Here is a 20,635-nt window from a genome sequence, read left to right on the forward strand (position 1 = left end):
AGCATGCAACACATTTTTTTGAGTGAAGAAATGATCAAATTTTCTGAATAAATAAATGCAGGATAATATGGACATGTCTGGCAGTCTTCTCAGACAAACCATATCCAACTTTAGTTTTTCTCATTAATTTCAGTTTTCCTTTACACAGTTTTGTTTATTCTCAAAAACTAATAATTTTACATTTTTGTATATGTTTATATTTCACACTTTGGATAGTAAACTCGTGGAAGGCAGAAATCTAATCTTCTGTTTCCAAAGTAAAATAATGCTAACCCCACAGTGAAACATTACAAAACACTGCTAAGCGTCGGGGTGTGGTGTCATATGGAGGTAGTGTCTATTATTTAGCTTACCACCTATGCATTATTGAAGTAAATGTTTTGATCCTCTACTCATGTCACTTACATTTTGGGATCTTGGACATGTTCTTGCATATTCACTAGGCCTAATCTGAACAAGCAGAAGACCGGTGTTCTGGTGTCTAGGAGAAACAACATATACAGGTGATTATAGAACACAAGGGAGGAAGGCATGACTGTCTTTCTGTAGAGCAGAGGAAAAGTGCCATGGACACGATGTGATTGAACCCCCAGAGGAATCCCAGAGGCCTGGAGGGTGGTGGTGGTGGTGACTGCTTGCTGCTTTCTGCTAAGGCAGCTGTGTGGGAGGTCTTACCTTGAAGTCACTCCCACTTCATGATATTCCATATTGTGGCCAGCATGGGGTTGGCACAATGGGAAATAGAAGCTAGCATCTATCAGCATTTCAACCCCCCTATTTCATTAATGCCCTTGGTCTCCAGAGGAGAGGGCTCTGTGCTGACGTCTTGTCCTGCTTCCCAATGGTATTACAAGGCCAAGGTCACAGCATCAGTTCCTTCTCTAGCCTCTACAGATTTTTCCCTCCTATTGACAACACTTTTGGAACAATAAAGAGTAAGTTATGAAAGCAGTTTTCTGAATCACATTATGTTGCATAATATCATCTGACTGGCATCAAAAGGGAGACAGACTCAGTGCCCTCTAGATTATGAAGTACACATGAATCATTCTGTTCTCAGGCAAAATGGGAGGACTCAAAAGTCACAGAAGAAATTTGGAAAGCTTTATTCACACCCTGCCCCTACTAAGGCTTTTACTTTTTGAAAAAACTGGTGAGAAACAAACAAACTAACCACAAACAAATGTCCTTTTTCTCCCAGTGTTTGTTACATTTTAATATTTACCTATCCTATATTAGATATAAAATGTAACAAGTAAGCGATACAAATAGCATATTTTTATATTTTTTAATCATTACCATATTTTGTCAATTCTGATACATTTTTTCTCACTTAACACCTTTGAAATAATAATTACAAATTATTTTTTATAATTTGAAATTATAATTATACCAGTTATGGCTTTTTTTCTGTTTGATGGAATCTTTGATAAATTTGGTAATATAGTATAGATCTGTGAGGGACACTAAATTTTCATCTTCAATTTTCTACTTGATTTTTCTTATAGGTAGATTTTTTTTTTCCTACCATGGCTGATTTCAAAGCTTTTGGTATTTTTTCTCCAGTCTCAGCCTGACCTAAAGTATCCTGGACAATTCGATGTGTATTCTATAGCAACGGAATTCTGAGCACATATCCACAAAACCAAAAGCACCTAAAGAAACCCACAGTGTTAGAAGAATCAAGAGAGAAGCGGGTGGGTGAGGGGGAAAGGGGTGAATTGAGCCTCTCTTGGCTTGTGTGTCTAAAGTAGCATTTTGTCCCTGGTCACTCTCTACCACTTCACTCTGTTTTATTTTCTTCATACACTTTTCGGGGTTATTTGCTTACTTGCTGTTTGCTTTCTCCTGCTAGACATGTGCCCAGGACAACAGCTCTATGCCTTTCTTGTTCACCGGGTGTTTGGAACGCCTAGAAAACACTGGGTACTCAAACTTACTTGGAGTAGCAGGACACTAAAGAAAAATGGATTTTTTTCCTAGGAAAACAATGCTCTTTTTCCAGAAAATATATTGAGTGAGGACATGATGGTAACCGTATAAATGCCGTAAGACGTACTCCAAGGTTGGTTGTCTTCCTGCAGAAACTAAGTGCTTAGCTGCTGCCTTCTTCCAAGAATCAAAGGTGGTGTTTTCTGATTCTACTCATTGTTAAAGACTTCCTGGGATATTAGAGCTCTAGTTTTTTCTTAAGGATAGTATATAGGGACTTTAAAATGGGAATTACTGATAAACCTTGCTCCAAAATTGTTAAGAGTGAGCCCATTTTTTGCATCTTCAATTGGATGAATGGGAACCTTCAGATAGATCATGTTTCCATTTAATTACAAGAAGTATTCTACATTTTTATACAGAATACTAATTTCAGATCTATCCATACATTTAAAGGAATTAGAAATCTGGATATTTAAAAGGATATGAGGTCATTTAAATAAAAGAATACCTGCAAATCAATAGCCTGAATAGCATACTTAATATTGAGTAAGATCTTTTAAAAGTCATACTTAACTGCAACTTGAAGTAATCATCAACTGCTTCATAATTTACATTCTGAGAAAATGTTACTGTCTGAAAAAGAAAATTGAAAAGTTCATGTAAAGCAGGAAAACTGGGAATAAGGTTGAAGGATACTTTCAAAACAGATTTAAATCTTTGTTTAGGTAAGAAAAATAATATATTTAGGATTTTTTCCAATTTCTTTTCTTTTCTATCTCAGAAATTCCAATTATGTATACATTAGATTTACTTTGTTACATTTTTGTTATTTTTCCTTTTAATTTTATATTATCATAGTCCTTTTATTTATATTACTTCTCTCTTTTCCCTCATTTGACTTTTGCTATTGTTATATTCTTATTTTTATTTTTCATTTATATGCTGAGCATAGCAAACTTTTCATTTTCCTCTGTTTTCTAATAACCTTTGTCTCTGGACCTTTTTATTTCTTCTTTGAGGTTTTAAATTATTACAGATATCTATTGTCTGTAATTTTTGAGACTATGAGAAAATATTTTTTATTTTTTTATTAATTGCAGTAACATTGGATTATAACATTATATAGCTTTCAGATGTACATCGTAATATATTTCGAATTCTGTGTAGATTACATCATCTTCCCCTCCCAAAAACTAATTATAGTCCATCACCTCACATGTGTGCCTAATCACCCCTTTGGCCCTCCCCTCCCTTCCTCTATGGTAATCACCAATCCAATGTCCGTTGCTGTGTGTTTGTTTGTTGTTGTTTTTATCTTCTACATATGAGTGAGATGATACTGTATTTGAATTTCTCCCTCTGACTTGTTTCACTCAGCATAAATACCCTTAAGGACCATCCATGTTGTCACAAATGGCCGGATTTCATCATTTCTTATGGCTGAGTAGTATTCCACTGTGTATATATACCACATCTTCTTTATCCATTGGTCCCTTGATGGGCACCTAGGTTGCTTCCAAGTCTTGGCTATTGTGTATAATGCTGCAGTGAACACAGGGGTGCATGTATCTTTATGCCTTTGAGTTTTAAAGTTCTTTGGATAAATACCCAGCAGTAGGATAGCTGGATCATATGGTAGATCTAGTCTCAATTTTCTGAGGATACTCCATACTGCTTTCCATAGTGGCTGCACCAGTTTGCACTCCCACCAGCAGTGTACAAGGGTTCCCTTCTCTCCACATCCTCTCCAACATTTGTTATTTCCTGTCTTGTTGATTATAGCCATTCTGACCGGAGTGAGGTGATACCTCATTGTAGTTTTGATTTGCATTACCCTGATAGCTAATGATGTTGAGCATCTTTTCATACGCCTTTTGGCCATCCCTATATCTTCTTTGGAGAAATCTTTGTTCAGATCTTTTGCCCATTTTTTAATTGGGTTGTTGGGTTTTTTTTTTGTTGAGCTGTATGAGTTCTTTGTATATTTTGGATATTAACCCTTTATCTGATATATGGTTTTCAAATAGCTTGTCCCAATTGTTAGGTTGTCTTTTCGTTTTGTTGATGGTTTCCTTTGCTGTGCAGAAGCTTTTTAGTTTGATGTAGTCCCATTTGTTCATTTTCTCTTTAGTTTTCCTTGCCCGGTGAGACTTGGTACTTGAAAATATGCTGCTAAGACCAATGTCAAAGAGCGTACTGCGTATGTTTTCTTCTAGAAGGTTCATGGTTTCTGGTCTTACATTCAAGTCTTTAATCCATTTTGAGTTGATTTTTCTGCATGGTGTAAGGGAATGGTCTACTTTCGTTCTTTTGCATGTGGCTGTCCAGTCTTCCCAACACCATTTATTGAAGAGACTCTCCTTTCTCCATCATATGCTCTTGGCACCCTTGTCGAATAATAGCTGTCCATAAATGTGTGGGTTTATTTCTGGGCCCTCAATTCTGTTCCATTGATCTGTGTGTCTGTTTTTGTGCCAGTACCACGCTTTTTTGGTTACTATGGCTTTGTGGTATATTTTGAAATCGGGGGTGTGATACCTCCAGCTTTGTTCTTTTTTCTCAGGAATCCTTTGGCTATTCAGGGTCTTATGTTGTTCCACATAAATTTTAGGATTCTTTGTTCTATTTCTGTGAAAAATGTTGTTGGAACTTTGATAGGGATTGCATTGAATCTATAGATTGCTTTAGGAAGTATTGACATTTTAACTATGTTAATTCTTCCAATCCAGGAGCACGGAATATCTTTCCATTTCTTTGGGTCTTGTTCGATTTATTTCAACAATGTTTTATAGTTTTCAGTGTACAGATCTTTCACCTCTTTGGTTAAGTTTATTCCTAGGTATTTTATTCTTTTTGTTGCAATTGTAAATGGGATTGTATTTTTTTTTATGCTGGGAAAGTATGTTTATTCAAGATGACCTGTAAGGGCTGATGGTTGGAAAGTACAGAAAGCTGTTGTGTGCTTTAAAAAGGAAACACATTAATATTTTACTAAATTCTAGAGCAGGATGTATGCAAAATGCACAGTACTGAGTAATGCTCAGGCCAGCCACATCATAATGGTCAAACTGCTGGAGAGACATATATGTGAAAATAGATGTCATACATATGAACATCCTCCAGCCAGAGTCTACGCAAGGCACTTTATCAAGTCCAATACGAAATGAAAGCAGAAAGTGTCAGACCAGTTTTTCTTTTTTAAATAATTCTGAAGTCAAAAGACAGAATTAGCATCTGCGTTAAAGGCTGACATTATTTTATCACATATTTGCTCTATATAGGTTTGTTGTTGCTTTGTTTGTTTCTTGAGGGATGTTATTTGAATTCTGTCTTATCGGTAGGTCTATAACAACAAAGTGTGCTGTAATAACATCTACTACATTTTGAGATCTATCCCATTTTACCAAAGTTTTTGTTTTTTAAAATTTTTATTGACTTAATAAGTTACAATCTTGTGAAATTTCAGTTGTACCTTATTATTTGTCAGTCGTCTTGTAAGTGTGCCCCTTCACCCTTTGTGCCCACCCCCCACCCCACCTTTCCCCTGGTGGCCACTAATCTGTTTGCTTTGTCTGCATTTTTAAATTCCTCATATGAGTGGAGTCATACAGAGATTGTCCTTCTCTATCTGGCTTATTTCACTTAACATAATTCCCTCGAGGTCCATCCACATTGCTGCAAATGGGACGATTTTGTTCTTTGTTTACAACTGAGTAGTATTTCATTGTATATATATACCACATCTTCTGTATCCAGTCATCGGTTGATGGGCACTTACGTTGCTTCCACATCTTGGCTATTGTAAATAATGCTGCAATGAACATTGGGGTGCATGAGACTTTTGGAATTTCTGACTTCAAGCTCTTTGGATGGATACCCAGTAGTGGGATAGCTGGATCGTATGGTAGTTCTATTTTTAATTTTTTGAGAAATCTCCATACTGTTTTCCATAGTGGCTGCACCAGTTTGCATCCCCACCAACAGTGTATGAGAGTTCCTTTTTCTCCACAACCTCTCCAACATTTGTTACTATTTGTTTTGGTTATTTTTGTCATTCTAATGGGTGTAAGGTGATATCTTAGTGTAGTTTTGATTTACATTTCCCTGATGATCAGTGATGATGAACATCTTTTCATGTGCCTATTGGCCATCCGTATATCTTCTTTGGAGAAATGTCTATTCATGTCTCCAGCCCATTTTTTGATCAGGTTGTTTGACTTTTTGTTGTTGTGTGAGTTCTTTATATATTATGGATATTAACCCTTTGTGGGATGTATGACGTGCAAATATTTTTTCCAGTTAGTGGGTTTTTTTTTTGTTTCAATCCTGTCTTCCTTTGTCTTGAAGAAGCTTTTCAGTCTAATGAAGTCCCATTTGTTTATTCTTTCCATTGTTTCCCTTGTCTGAGAAGACATGGTGTCCAAAAAGGTCCTTTTAATACTGATGTCAAAGAGTGCCTACATTTTCTTCTAGAAGCCTTATGGTTTCAGGTCTTACCTTTAGGTCTTTAATCCATTTTGAGTTTATTTTGGCAAATGGTGAAAAAGAATGGTCAATTTTCATTCTTTTACATGTGGCTTTCCAGTTTTCCCAGCACCATTTGTTGAAAAGACGTTCTTTTCTCCATTGTATGCCCTCAGCTCCTTTGTTGAAGATAAGCTGTCCATAGATATGTGGTTTTATTTCTGGGCTTTCAATTCTGTTCCATTGATCTGTGCACCTGTTTTTGTTCCAGTATCATGCTGTTTTGATTAATGTAGCTTTGTAGTATGTTTTGAAGTCAGGGATTGTGATGCCTCCAGCTGTGTTTTTTTTCCCTCAGGATTGCTTTAGCAATTTGGGGTCTTTTGTTGCCTCATATGAATTTTAGGACTCTTTGTTCTAATTCTGTAAAGAATGTCATTGGGATTCTGATTGGGATGGCGTTGAATCTGTAGATTGCTTTAGGTAGAATGGACATTTTAACTATGTTTATTTTTCCAATCCAAGTACTTGGAATGTCTTTCCATCTCTTTGTGTTGTCATCCATTTCTTTTAGAAAAGCCTTGTAGCTTTTGTCGTATAGGTCTTTTGCTTCCTTAGTTAAATTCACCTGGAGGTATTTTATTCTTTTTGTTTGATTGTGAATGGTATTATGTTCTAGAGTTCTTTTTCTGTTAGTTCATTATTAGAGTATAGAAATGTTACTGATTTATGTAAATTGATCTTATATCCTGCAACTTTGCTGTAGTTGTTGATTATTTCTAAGTTTTCCAATGGATTCTTTGGGGTTTTCTATATATAAGATCATGTTGTCTGCAAACAGCGAGAGTTTCACTTCTTCCCTCCCTATTTGGATTCCTTTTATTCCTTTCTCTTGCCTAATTGCTCTGGCCAAAACCTCCAGTACTATGTTAAATAAGAGTGGTGATAGAGGGCATCCTTGTCTCATTCCTGTTTCCAGGGGGATGGCGCTCAGTTTTTGCCCATTGAGTATGATGTTGGCTGTGGGTTTGTCATATATGGCCTTTGTTATGTTGAGGTAATTCCCTTCCATCCCCATTTTTTTCAGAGTTTTTATCATAAATGGCTGTTGGATATTGTCAAATGCTTTCTCTGCATCTATTGAGATGATCATGTGATTTTTATTCCTCAATTTGTTCATGTGGTGTATCACATTATTGATTTGTGCATGTTGAACCATCCCTGTGCCCCTGGTATGAATCCCACTTGATCATGATGTATGATCCTTTTGATGAATTGCTGAATTCAGGTTGCCAAAATTTTGTTGAGAATTTTTGCATCTATGTTCATCAGCAATATTGGCCTGTAGTTCTCCTTTTTTTGTGCTGTCCTTGTCAGGCTTTGGTATCAGTGTGATGTTGGCCTCGCAGAATGTGTTAGGAAGTGTTCTATCCTCCCTAATTTTTTGGAATAGCTTGAAAAGGATAGGTATTAAATCTTCTCTGAAAGTTTGGTAGAATCCCCAGGAAAGCCATCTGGTCCTGGGGTTTTATTCTTTGGGATGCTTTTGATGGCTGTTTCAATCTCTTTTCTTATGATTGGCCTGTTCAAATTGTCTGCCTCTTCTTGAGTAAGCTTTGGGAGATTGTAGAAATCCAAGAATTTATCCATTTCCTCTAGATTATCCATTTTGTTGGCATATAGGTTTTCGTAGTATTCTCTTATAATCCATTGTGTTTCTGCGGAGTCTGTTGTTATTTCTCCTCTTTCATTTCTGATTTTGTTTATTTGAGCTTTCTCCCTTTTTTCTTTGTAAGTCTGGCTAGGGGTTTATCAATTTTATTTATCTTGTCAAAGAACCAGCTCTTTGTTTCATTGATCCTTTCTACTGCCTTTTTTGTTTCAATAGCATTTATTTCTGCTCTGATTTTTATTTCTCTCCTTTTGTTGACTTTGGGCTTTGTTTGTTCTTCTTTCTCTAATTCACTTAGGTGTAGTTTAAGATTGCTGATTTGGGATTTTTCTTGTTTGTTAAGATGTGCCTGTATTGTGATGAATTTTCCTCTTAATACAGCTTTTGCTGTATCCCATATGAGTTGGTATGGCATGTTATCATTTTCATTTGTCTACAGGTATTTTTTGATTTCTTCTTTAATTTCTTCAATGATCCATTGCTTGTTCAATAGCACATTGTTTAGTCTCCACATCTTTGTGCCTTTCTCAGCTTTTTTCTTGCAATTAATTTCTAGCTTTATAGCGTTATGATCAGAGAAGATGCTTGTTATTATTTCAATTTTTTCAAATTTGTAGAGGCTTGTCTTGTTTCCCAACTTATGGTCTATCTTTGATAATGTCCCATGCGCGCTTGAGAAGAATGTGTATTCTGCTGTTTTTGGGTGAAGTGTTCTAAATATGGCTATTAAGTCCAACTGTGTTAGCTTTTTATTTAGCTCCACTATGTCCTTGTTGATTTTTCTGTCTGGATGATCTGTCCATTGATGTGAGTGGGGTGTTGAGGTCCCCTACTATTGTTGTGTTATTTTTGATATCTTCTTTTAGGTTTGTTAATAGTTGTTTTATGAACTTTGGTGCTCCTGTGTTGGGTGCATAGATATTTATACGAGTTATTTCTTCTTGATGAAGTGTCCCTTTGATCATTACGTATTGGCTCTCTATGTCTCTCTTTACCTGCCTTATCTTGAAATCTGTTTTGTGTGATATAAGTATTGTGACACCTGCTTTCTTTTGTTTGCTATTAGCTTGGAGTATTGTCTTCTACCCCTTCACTCTGAGCCTGTGTTTGTGCTTGGAGCTGAGGTGTGTTTCCTGGAGGCAACAAATTGTTGGATCTTGTTCTTTAATCCATCTTGCCACTCTGTGTCTTTTTATTGGAGAGTTCAACCCATTTACATTGAGGGTGATATTGATGCATGAGGGCTATCATTCTGTTGTTCATTTTCTGGTTTTCCTGTGTTTCCTTTGTTTTTCATCCTGTGTGTTGTAGCCTACCCATTGACTTCTGCAATTTCTTATGCTGGGTTTTTTAGTTTTTTACTTATTTATGTTTTGTGTCTCTGTTCTGTTTTTTAGTTTAGGGGCTACCCTGAAGTTTGTATTCAGAATCTCATGTATAACATAGTCCATTTTCTGGTGGCCTCTTACTTCCTTAGTCTAAACTGATTCAATCCCTTTCCTCCTCCCCTCCTAAATTATTATTTTCATCTCTTATTCCAACGTGTGTTGTGAGTTTGTGGTTAGAGCGATAAGATTGTCTTTGCTTTGGTGATTTCCTTCCCTTTATCCTAATGCTATAGTTGAATATTTGCTATCCTATTCTGGTTCTATCTATTTGTCTCCCTACTCTGTGGTTTGTGACCCCTTTCTCCCTTTTTTTCTTTTTTCAGGTATGACGGCCTTCTTGAGGATTTCTTGTAGGGGAGGGCTGGTGGCTACAAAGTCCCTTAGCTTTTGATTGTCTGGAAAAGATTTAATTTCGCCCTCATATCTGAAGAATATTTTTGCTGGATAGAGTATTCTTGGCTGAAGATTTTTATCCTTTAAAGTTTTGAATATGTCATTCCAATCTCTCCTAGCTTGTAAGGTTTCTGTAGAGAAATGCGCTGAAAGTCTGATGGGGGTTCCTTTGTAGCTTATTTTCTTCTGCCTTGCTGCTCTGGGTATTCTTTCTTTGTCATTCATTTTCTCCATTTTTACTACTATATGCCTTGGAGTAGGTCTTTTTACATTGACAAATCTAGGAAATCTGAAAGCTTCCTCCACTCACACTTCTCACTCAATCCCTAGATTTGGGAGGTTCTCTGCTATTATGTCGTTGAGCACACTTTCTGCTCCATTTTCCTTTTCCACGCCCTCAGGAATTCCAATGATTCTTCAGTTGCATTTTCTCATTAAGTCAGCTATTTCTCTGATATTTTCTTCAGTATTTTAAATTCTTAGTTCTCTTTCTTCCTCTGTCTGGAGCCATTCAACCTGTCTATCTTCGATGATGCTAATTTTCTCCTCTATGGTGTCTACACGGGCATTCAGGGAGTCTGTATTCTGTTTTATCTGATCCATTGTATTTTTCATCTTTAGTATTTCTGATTGATTCTTCTTTACAGTTTCAATCTCTTGTGAAGTAACTCCAGAACTTGTTGACTTATTTCTCTATATTTCCCTTTACCTCATTGAGTATTTTGATGATAGCTATTCTGAACTCATTTTCACTTAGTTTACCTATTTCCAAGTCCTCAGGACATAGTTCTGTGTTTTTGTTGTTTTCCTTTTGGACTGGAGCTTTTATAAGTTGCTGGATGGCAGTTGCAGTTACACCCTGTCACCACTAGATGGGGGGGGTCGAGAGCTGTGCTTTCTGAGCCCTCCACCTTCAGCAGTGATGGCAGCATGCAGTGTGGGTTGGAGGAGGAGGGGCACTTTCTCTCGTGTGCAGACTGGGATTCTGATCAGCTCTTGCTCTCTGGTTTCCTGGGGCCCTTGCTTGATGGGGTCCCCACATGTGAAAGCTTTCCCCCGTTAGAGAGTTTCCACTGCACAGGTGGTGGGAGTCCTGGATGATCCCATGGATCCATGGCCCCACCCCCACTCGTTCCCTCACCCACGGCAGCGATTCTAGTCTTTAGGGGAGGGAGCGAAATTCTCTCTTACCCCGTTCCAGCTCCTCCAAGGGGGGCTCCAGCCTGCCCACCCTCCGTCATCTGGCTGCTGTGGGTCTCTGACAATCTCTGTGTTATTAGGATTCCTTTGGTTGGAATTCAGTTGCTCCTTTTGGTTGTAATTTGGAGGGGAGAGTCCCTGGGCGAGCTCACTCTGCCATGTCGCTGACATCATTCTCTGTAAATGGGATTGTATTCTTAATTTCTCTTTCTGCTACTTCGTTGTTAGTGTATAGAAACACAACCGATTTTTGTATGTTGATTTTGTATCCCGTGACTTCACTGTATTCCTTTATCGTTTCTAAAAGTTTTTTAGTGGAATCTTTAGGGTTTTCTATATATAAAATCTTGTTGTCTGAAAAGAGTGACCATTTCACTTCTTCTTTTCCAATATAGATCCCTTTTATTTCTTTTTCTTGTCTGATTGCTCTAGTTAGGACTTCCAATACTATGTTAAATAAGAGTGGTGACAGTGGGCATCCTTGTCTGGTTCCTGTTCTTAGAGGGATAGCTTTCAGTTTTTCTCTATTGAGAATGATATTTGCTGTGGGTTTGTCATATATGGCCTTTATTATGTTGAGGCATTTTCCTTCTATACCCATTTTATTTAGAGTTTTTATCATAAATGGATGCTGTATCTTGTCAAATGCTTTCTCTACATCTATTGAGATGATCATGTGATTTTTATTCTTCATTTTGTTAATGTGGTGTATCAAATTGATAGATTTGTGGATGTTGAACCATCCTGCATCCCTAGAATGAAATCCACTTGATCATGGTATATGATCTTTTTAATGTATTGTTATATTCGATTTGCTAGTATTTTGTTGAGGATTTTTGCATCTATGTTCATCAGTGATGTTGGCCTGTAATTTTCTTTTTTGTGTGTGTTGTCCTTGTCTGATTTTGGTATCAGGATAATGTTGGCTTTGTAGAATGAGTTAGGAGGCCTCCCCTCCTCTTCAGTTTATTGGAAGAGTTTGAGAAGGATAGGTCGTCTTTGAATGTTTGGTAGAATTCACCAGGGAAGCCATCTGGTCCTGGACTTTTATTTTTTGGGAGGATTTTGATTGCTGTTTCGATCTCCTTACTGGTGACTGGTGTATTCAAATTCTCTACTTCTTCTTGGTCTAGTTTTGGAAGTTTTATGTTTCTAAGAATTAATCCATTTCTTCTAGATTATCCAATTTGTTGGCATATAGCTTTTCATCGTATTCTCTTATTATCTTTTGTATTTCTGTGTGTCTGTTGTAATTTCTCCTCTTTCATTTCTGATTTTATTTATTTGAGCCTTCTCTCTTTTTTGATGGTGAGCCTAGCTAAGGGTTTGTCAATTTTGTTTGTCTTTTCAAAGAACCAGCTCCTGGTTTCATTCATTTTTTCTATTTTTTCTTTTTTAGTCTCTATTTCGTTTTTTCTACTCTGACTTTTATTATTTCCTTCCTTCTGCTGATTTTGAGATTTGTTTGTCCTTCTTTTTCCAGTACTTCTAGATGCAGTGTTAGTGTTTATCTTGGATTTTTCTTCTTTGTTGAGGTAGGCCTGAATTGCTATAAACTTCCCTCTTAGAACCACTTTTGCTGTATCCCATAGATTTTGGCATGTTGTATTTTCATTTTCATTTGTCTCCAGGAATTGTTTTTTATTTCTCCTTTGCTCTTCAGTGACCCAATCGTTGTTCAGCAGCATTTTGTTTAATCTCCTCATATTTGTGGCTTTTCTGGTTTTCTTCCTGTAGTTGATTTCTAGTTTCATGCCTTTGTGGTCAGTAAAAATCCATGGTATTATTTTGACCTTCCTAAATTTATTGAGACTTGTGTTGTGACCTAATATGTGACCAATCCTGGAGAAGTTTCTGATTTGTGATTACCGTGAGGATCCTATATAATATTCTATGTATATAAAGTCTATATTGAGTTGATAGACTCTTTAGCTTAACCTGTTTCTAAAAGCTCTACTTTTTCACTCCCCTCCTCCTACATTTTATTTTTTTGAAATCATATATAATCTCTTCTTTAGTGTGTCTCTATCCATTACCCTCCTATCATTGAAATAGGTAATTTAAGTACCTTTGTCTTTTAATGTTCATATTATCTACACAGGTAGTTGATCTGCTACCTTTACTATATTTTTACTTTTACCAGTGATTTTATTGCCTTTTTTTAAAAATCTCTATTTGTGGTCATTGATTTCCCTCTCAAATAAGTCCCTTCAGCATTTCCTGTAGAACTGGTTTCTTGGTGATAAACTCCTTTAGTTTTTGCTTGTCTGGGATACTCTATCTCTCCTTCCATTCTGAATGACAACCTTGATAGATAGAGTATTCTTGCCTGTAGCTTTTTCCTTTTAACACTTTAAATACATCATGTCATTCTCTTCTTGCCTGTAGGGTTTCAGTTGAGAAGTCTGCTGATAGCTTTATGGACTTTCCTTTGTATGTCACTTGCTGCCTTTCTCTTGTCTCTTTTAGGATTCTCTCTTTATCTTTAATTTAGGACATTTTAATTATAATGTGTCTTGGTGTGGCCCTCTTTGGGCTTATCTTCTTTGGAGTTCTCTGTGCTTCCTGTATGTGGATGTCTGTTTCCTTCTTCAGATTAGGAAAATTTTCAGCTACTCCTATTTTCTGCCTCTTTGTCTCTCTCTTCTCCTTCTGGGACACCTATAAAACGAATGTTAGTGCACTTGATATTGTCCCAGAGTTCCCTTAGACTGTTCTCATTCTGTCTGATTCTTTTTTCTTTTTTCTGTTCAGCTTGGCTGATTTCCTCTAGTCTTTCATCTATCTCACTCATCTGTTCATGTGTATCACTTACTCTGCTATTGAGTCTCTCTAGGGAACTTTTCATTTCCAGTGTTGTATTCTTCATTTCTGACTGGTTCTTTTTTATATTTTTCAATTATTTGCTGATGAGCTCACTGTTTACATCCAGTCTTCTCCCAATATCTGTGAGCATCCCTCTGAGATTTTGTTTGAACTCTTTGTTGCATAGGTCACTTATTTCTGTTTTATTTAGTCCTTTTTCAGGTGTTTTGTATTGTTCCCTTGCTTTGAAAGTATTCCTTTGCCTCTTCATTATTCCTCTTTCTCTATGCTTATTTCTATGTATTAGATGGGTCAGCTATGTCTCTTGATCTGGGACAAGTGGCCTTATGTAAGAGATGCCTTTTGAGGCTCAGCAGTGTGCTTCCCTCTTGTCACTGGTGCAAATGATCTAAGAGTGACCCCTTTGTGAGCTACTTGTGTCTTTCAGCTGTGGCAGTATTGCTCTTAATGCAGCTACCGAGGGAGTCTAGTCTTTCCTTCCCTGGCCAGCTGTTGGTAAATCCAGTTTGGGGATCCTCAGCACTGTTGGCCACAAGGTCTGACAGCACACTCCTGTTGCAGTTTTCCTCTTAATTGTGTTGGTACCCAGTATAGCTGGTTGCTAGGCTCAGGGACTTACAGTTGCTATAGGCCTCAGGCCTACAAGGCTGTTGTCAGTTCTCTTAGGAGTGCAGCTGAGTGGGGCTGGCCCTAGGCATGGGACCACTCAATTGTGTCAGGCTTTGGAAGGTGGGGCTGCTCCTTTTTATGGCTATTTGTGAAGCACAGGTCTTCTGCCTCTGACAAGCCTCACCCCTACAGAACCACACACACTGTCAACACAGTTCTGGTCCGTGCACACTTCCCAACCCCCTGGAGTGTACCCAGATGCCCCACTGCAGAGGCCCCCACCTCTCCACCAATGCACCCCCACAGTTCACCTTGTTCTCACACAGGCCCTACCCCACAGAGGTGGACACACTCGCCTGCCAGTAGAGGATCAAGGCACCTAGTCAATGCAGGTCGACAAGTAGCCTGAGGGCTTGCTGTTGGGTGGGGCTGGTCCCTAGGGTGGGCTGCCTGCTCTGGCTGAACTGGATTAAATCTGTGCTCTAGTGGGTGTGGCAGACCTCTGGGCTAACAGGCCAAGGAAAGAACCTTAATGGCATCCACTGGGTTCTGTGTCAGCTGCCTGGACTAGTTCAGAGCAATGGCCCCCACTAATGTCTCAGTCTCTGGAGAGGTCCCTCTCCTCACTGAGGTGCCTCTGGAGCCCATCAGGTGAGTCTCTTTTCACCAAAGGACCATCAGCTGTCTCTCTGGTGATTTTAGGTTGCTGAGATGAGTGAGTTTGTGCATGGGCCCTTTAAGACTTAGGTATTTTTGGCTTTCATCTGATAGTGGGGGGGTATCCCCACTGCAGTGAATAGCCAGCAAAGCCAGATAGTAAGACCCTCATCTCAGTTGTGCTGAATCTGAAGGGTGCTTATAGCAATATTGGTCCCTGCTCTGGACCTCACTCCTCCAGGGAGGGCTGCATACCTTAGAGTGGCTCCCGCCTGGCCAGCTGAAAAACTCCACTGCTCCTGAATGTGGCTTTTTCTTTTCCAGCAGGGATTTCTGCCCCTTCTGCCTTAGTCTGTACTGTCCCTTGTTGTCAGGGTTCTTTTTATCCAGTTTTCAGTTTTCTATCCAGGGTAATTTTTCCAAAAATAGTTGTAACCTGATTGTGTTCATGGGAGGAGATGAGTTCAGAGTATGCTTATGCCACCATCTTGACGAAATACCTCCAGAAATTATTTGTCTGAAGCTTTCCTCTATTCTTTTTGAGTATTTTAGGGAAAAAATGTTCATTTGTCTTTTGCATATGGTCTTGTTTTTTTTTTCCCTCTGTGGCATCTTTCAACTCAATTTTCAGCATTACGTAAAGTTGCTATGTTCTTAGGGTAAAGCCATTTACAGAACATATATGATATTAGAGGCAGAAAATTGTAAAGTCCATAGTTTTAAAGTATGGTTTCAACAATCTCTATATCCCTAAATTGCTTTTTGGTAGTTCTTTGTTATATATATAACAAATATAAATATATAAAAATATATTTATATATATTAATTATATATTTAAAAAATATATATATAAAATATATATTATATATATAAATATATATATATCTTGATATATATATCTCAATTGAGAAAGATCAATTTGGTTATGGCTAATCTGTTGTGATGAAAATAGAGACTTTGGGCATCTAAAAAACCTTAGTGAAAATTCTTATTTCTGAGACAGGGTGTATTTACTCATATGCTGGATGCTAAGTGGTATGACACAAAATATACAATCTTTTGTGATAAAATTTAAGGCTGTGAAAGTAATTACATTAAAAGTAAATCTAGATCCAAGTTCAAGGAAAGAAACTAACTGTCAAATTTACACCTGACTCTATTGAATGCTATACTTTTATTAATATGTAATTATAAAGTAACTTACAAGAATGTTCTTGCACATAATTGGATTTGAAAAGTTTAATATTCTCTTTTGTGAAACATAAGGATATTCGCCAAGCTTTGCTTATTAGTTGTCATTTAAATGGTGCTCAAATTTGGGTCTGTAACTCAACCAGCACATATGTATATTATTTTAGATTTTAAACACTGAAAATAGCTACACAATGGAACTATTTAAAAATATACTTTGTGAATGTGATCATCTATTTAAAAGCCACTTCATTATAAATAATTTAGGAATGATTTGGAGACTTCCATTTCTAGTAGTAGTGGGCTAGGTTATATGAACAAATCTCCTTCTTAAAAACAAACAAATCAAGAAACCTAAAAAAATCAGCATTTTAAAAAGTCATCTAAAAAGCATCAAATAACTTATGAGAGAATAGGGAAATGTCAGTCCAAATATTGAGGGAAATTAGGAATCTAGAGAGTAAAGCAGAACATCAGAGCCCATAATCTACTTTTCCCCTAAAGGCATTTGTCAACCTAGTCAGGAGAGGGAGAATTCTAGTTAGAGAACCAAATTGGATATCCTCTCCACATTAACCTATGTTATCAGAAAACTACTCTCTCAGGGTAAAGGTAAGTCAGGATTAAATTTGCCCTCTCATTAATTCTCCAGTGACTTTGAATCAGAAAAAGCAAGAAAGGGAAAAAAACCTGTCCTAACAACTTGTGGCTATGGCTTTGTATCCCAGAATTTTTTGCCTGGATAAGCCAGGGGATTCAAAGCAGTCTCAGAACAGTAGGGGCTGTAGATTTCTGACAGTAGCAAACACAGATCATCTCAAGATCAAGGTATATTCTTACTAGACCTCAGGGATTCATACAAGTACTTTTTCAAGTGTAATGAACAATACATAATCAAAAATAACCAAGCACACAAGGAAATAAGGCATGTATGAATAATAACAAGAATGAACAATGATGGAGGAGAAGAAATAGATGAAACACACATGTTCAGATTTCAGATATGGAACTAATAGATGCATATTATAAGACACATATGCTTACTAGTTTTGTAGGAATAAATGACAAACTTGAAAATATCTGTAGTGTAAAAGAAACTATAAAATGTGTCAGTGTACTTTTAAAAGGGACAAATAAAATTTCTAGAAATTAAAAATACTGCAATGAAATTAAACACACAGTGTATAATTTTGGCATCAGAGTAGGCACTACAAAAAAGGAGACATAGTGGGGCTGGCCCCATGGCCGAGTGGTTAAGTTCATGTGCTCTACCTTGGTGGCCCAGGGTTTCACCAGTTTGAGTCCTGGGCACAGACCTAGCACTGCTCCTCAGGCCATGCTGAGGCAGCATCCCACATAGCACAACTGCAAGGACCTGCAACTAGAATATACAACTCTGTACTGGGAGTCTTTGGAGAGAAGAAGAAGAAGAAGAAGAAGAAAAAAGATTGGTAACAGATGTTAGCTCAGGTGCCAATCTTTTTTAAAAAAGGGAGAAGTAGTGAAATGGAAGATAGATAAGAAGAAATTACAAAAATGTATCCCAGAGACATAAAAGGATGAACAATAAAGAAGAGAGTTAAAGACTCATGGGGAATAGTTTAAGAAGGTTTAACATGTTTAATCATCATTATAGAAGGAGAGAAGATAGAGAAAGAGGCATAGATGATATTTGACAAGATACCTGATGAAGATAATAATCCACAAATTCAAGAGCACCAAGAAATTTCAAGAAGGATAAAGGCAAAGAAATCCACTTCTAGACACATAATAATATAAGTGCAGAAAACAAAGAATAAAATCTTTTTTTTTAAGAGGAAGATTAGCCCTGAGCTAACTACTGCTAATCCTCCTCTTTTTGCTGAGGAAGACTGGCCCTGAGCTAACATCCATGCTCATCTTCCTCTACTTTATACATGGGATGCCTACCACAGCATGGCTTTTTGCCAAGCAGTGTCATGTCCACACCCGGAATCCGGTGAACTCCGGGCTGCTGAGAAGTGGAACATGTGAACGTAACCACTGTGCCACCCGGCTGGCCCCCAACAAAGAATAAAATCATAAAAGCAGCCAGAGGGATTGGAGTTAAAATTACAAGTGACTTCTCAGCAGCAACAACGAAAGCCAAAAAACAATGGAATAATATTTTCAATGTGCTTTAAGAGAATAATCACCAAACTAAAATTCTATATCCAGGAAAAATATTTTTCAAGAATGAAAGTGAAATAAAGATGTTTTCAGACAAACAAAAACTGAGTATGTAATCACCAGGAGCCTTCCACCGAAAGAAATACTAAAAGATGTACTTAAATCAGAAGGAAAGAACTACAAGATGGAAGCACTGAAGATTTAAAAAAACGATAAAGATAGGGTATACATAGTCATGTGTCCCTTAATGACGAAGTTATGTTCTGAGAAGTGCGTTAGGTGACTTCATCATTGTGTGAACATCACAGAGCACACTTACACAAACCTGGGTGGTACAGCCTACTACACACCTTTGCTAGATGACACTAATCTTATGGGACCACCATTGTATGTGTGGTCTGTTGTCCACCAAAAGGTCATTATGCAGTACATGACTGTATAAAATTGTGATATATAGTTTATAGCTATATAAAATTGCTTTTTATTACTTTAAAATAGTAATTGTATCTAAAATAGTATAAAATTGGTGTATAAAATAGTAATAATACTGTCTAATAGTGTAAAACAAGATGGAATTAAAATCCATGAAGTAAATAATATATGAGTTGAGGAAAGATTAAAATAGTCAATTCAATTTAGTGTTGGATAAATTAAATATTCATGTCATAATTTCTAAGGAAAACTGACTAGAAATACAAACAGAATGTATAAGTGCTAAATCAGTAGAAGGTGAAAAATGTAATGATAAAATATGCAACTAAACCTAAAAAGGCAAGAAACTACAGGAAAAAGCATAGAAAAGATGGAAAAATAAAAGCACAAAATAAGACGGAAGGCAAACAGACTAAACACTCCAATTAAAAGACAAAGATTTTCAGGACTGGACAAACATAACAAAAAGTTTAGAATGTGGGGCCGGCTTAGTGGTGCTGCGGTTAAGTTTGCACATTCCACTTTGGCTTCCCAGGGTTTGCTTGTTCAGATCCTGGGTGTGGACCTACACACGGCTTGTCAAGTCATGCTGTGGCAGGCGTCCCACATATAAAGTAGAGGAAGATGGGCACAGATGTTAGCTCAGGGCCAGGCTTCCTCAGCAAAAAAGAGGAGGATTGGCAGCAGATGTTAGCTCAGGGCTAATCTTCCTCAAAAAAAATTGTTTTTTATTTTTATTTTTATTTTTTTGAATTTTTTTTGAGGAAGAATAGACTTGAGCTAACTACTGCCAGTCCTCCTCTTTTTTGCTGAGGAAGCCTGGCCCTGAGCTAACATCATGCCCATCTTCCTCTACTTTATATGTGGGAATGCCTACCACAACATGGCGTGCCAAGCGGTGCCATGTCCGCACCCGGGATCCGAACCGGTGAGCCCCAGGCCGCCGAGAAGCTGAACATGCAAACTTAACCGCTGCGCCACCAGGCTGGCCCCCCAAAAAATTGCTTTTAAGTTCAAATATATGGTGCTCACAGGAAACATAGATAAAACATAAAGCAATAGAAAGGTTGAAGATAAAAAGATAGAGTATGGAAATACTAAGTAAAAGAAAGCTGACACAACTATATTAAATATGAACCAAAATAGACTTGAAAGCAAAAAGTATTACTACAAAGAAAGATGGTCATTTCATAATGTTTAAAGTTTCCATTCACAAGAAAGAGAACTTATAACTTGAATGCATTTAATAACTTATTTTCAAATATATAATGTAAAAATTGACAATCAGAAGGAAAATGATACCAGATGAAAATCTGCATCTACACAAAAGAATGAAAAGCACTGGAAATGATGAATATGTGTATAAATATACAATGCTTTTTAAAAATTGAAATATCTTTTAAAAGATAGTTGACAAACACCACATGATTTCACTTATTTTTGGAACATAAACTTGTGGACAAAGAGAATGGTTTACTGATTATGGGGCGGGGCACAAGGAGTGAAGGGGCACATTTATACGGGGTCTGACAAATAATAATGTACAACTGAAATTTCACAATGTTACAAACTATTATGACCACAGTAAAAAAAAAAAGCTAATTGAGTATTTAAAGCAAAAATAATAGCAATGCATTGTAAGGCTTATAAAACATGTAAAAGTAAAATTTATCAACAATAGCATAAAGGCTCTGATAAGGAAAATGGAAGTACAGTGATA

At 37.1% G+C, this 20,635-nt stretch overlaps 1 protein-coding gene across 15 annotated transcripts in view; it reads right to left on the minus strand.

Moving 5' to 3' along the window:
- Window positions 1-20,635, minus strand: part of CATSPERE (catsper channel auxiliary subunit epsilon) — a 263,745-nt gene that overhangs the window by 51,456 nt on the left and 191,654 nt on the right. For all 15 annotated transcript variants that reach the window (XM_070255679.1, XM_023632530.2, XM_070255686.1 and 12 more), the window contains 2 exons: window positions 2,510-2,568; window positions 406-481 (listed from right to left, as the gene is read on the minus strand). In XM_070255679.1, the coding sequence (XP_070111780.1) occupies window positions 406-481; window positions 2,510-2,568 (135 nt within the window). The remainder of the gene's footprint in view (window positions 1-405; window positions 482-2,509; window positions 2,569-20,635) is intronic.

This window comes from Equus caballus, chromosome 30 (genome assembly GCF_041296265.1).
Source record: "Equus caballus isolate H_3958 breed thoroughbred chromosome 30, TB-T2T, whole genome shotgun sequence".
In the NCBI taxonomy this organism is placed as follows: Eukaryota; Metazoa; Chordata; class Mammalia; order Perissodactyla; family Equidae; genus Equus; species Equus caballus.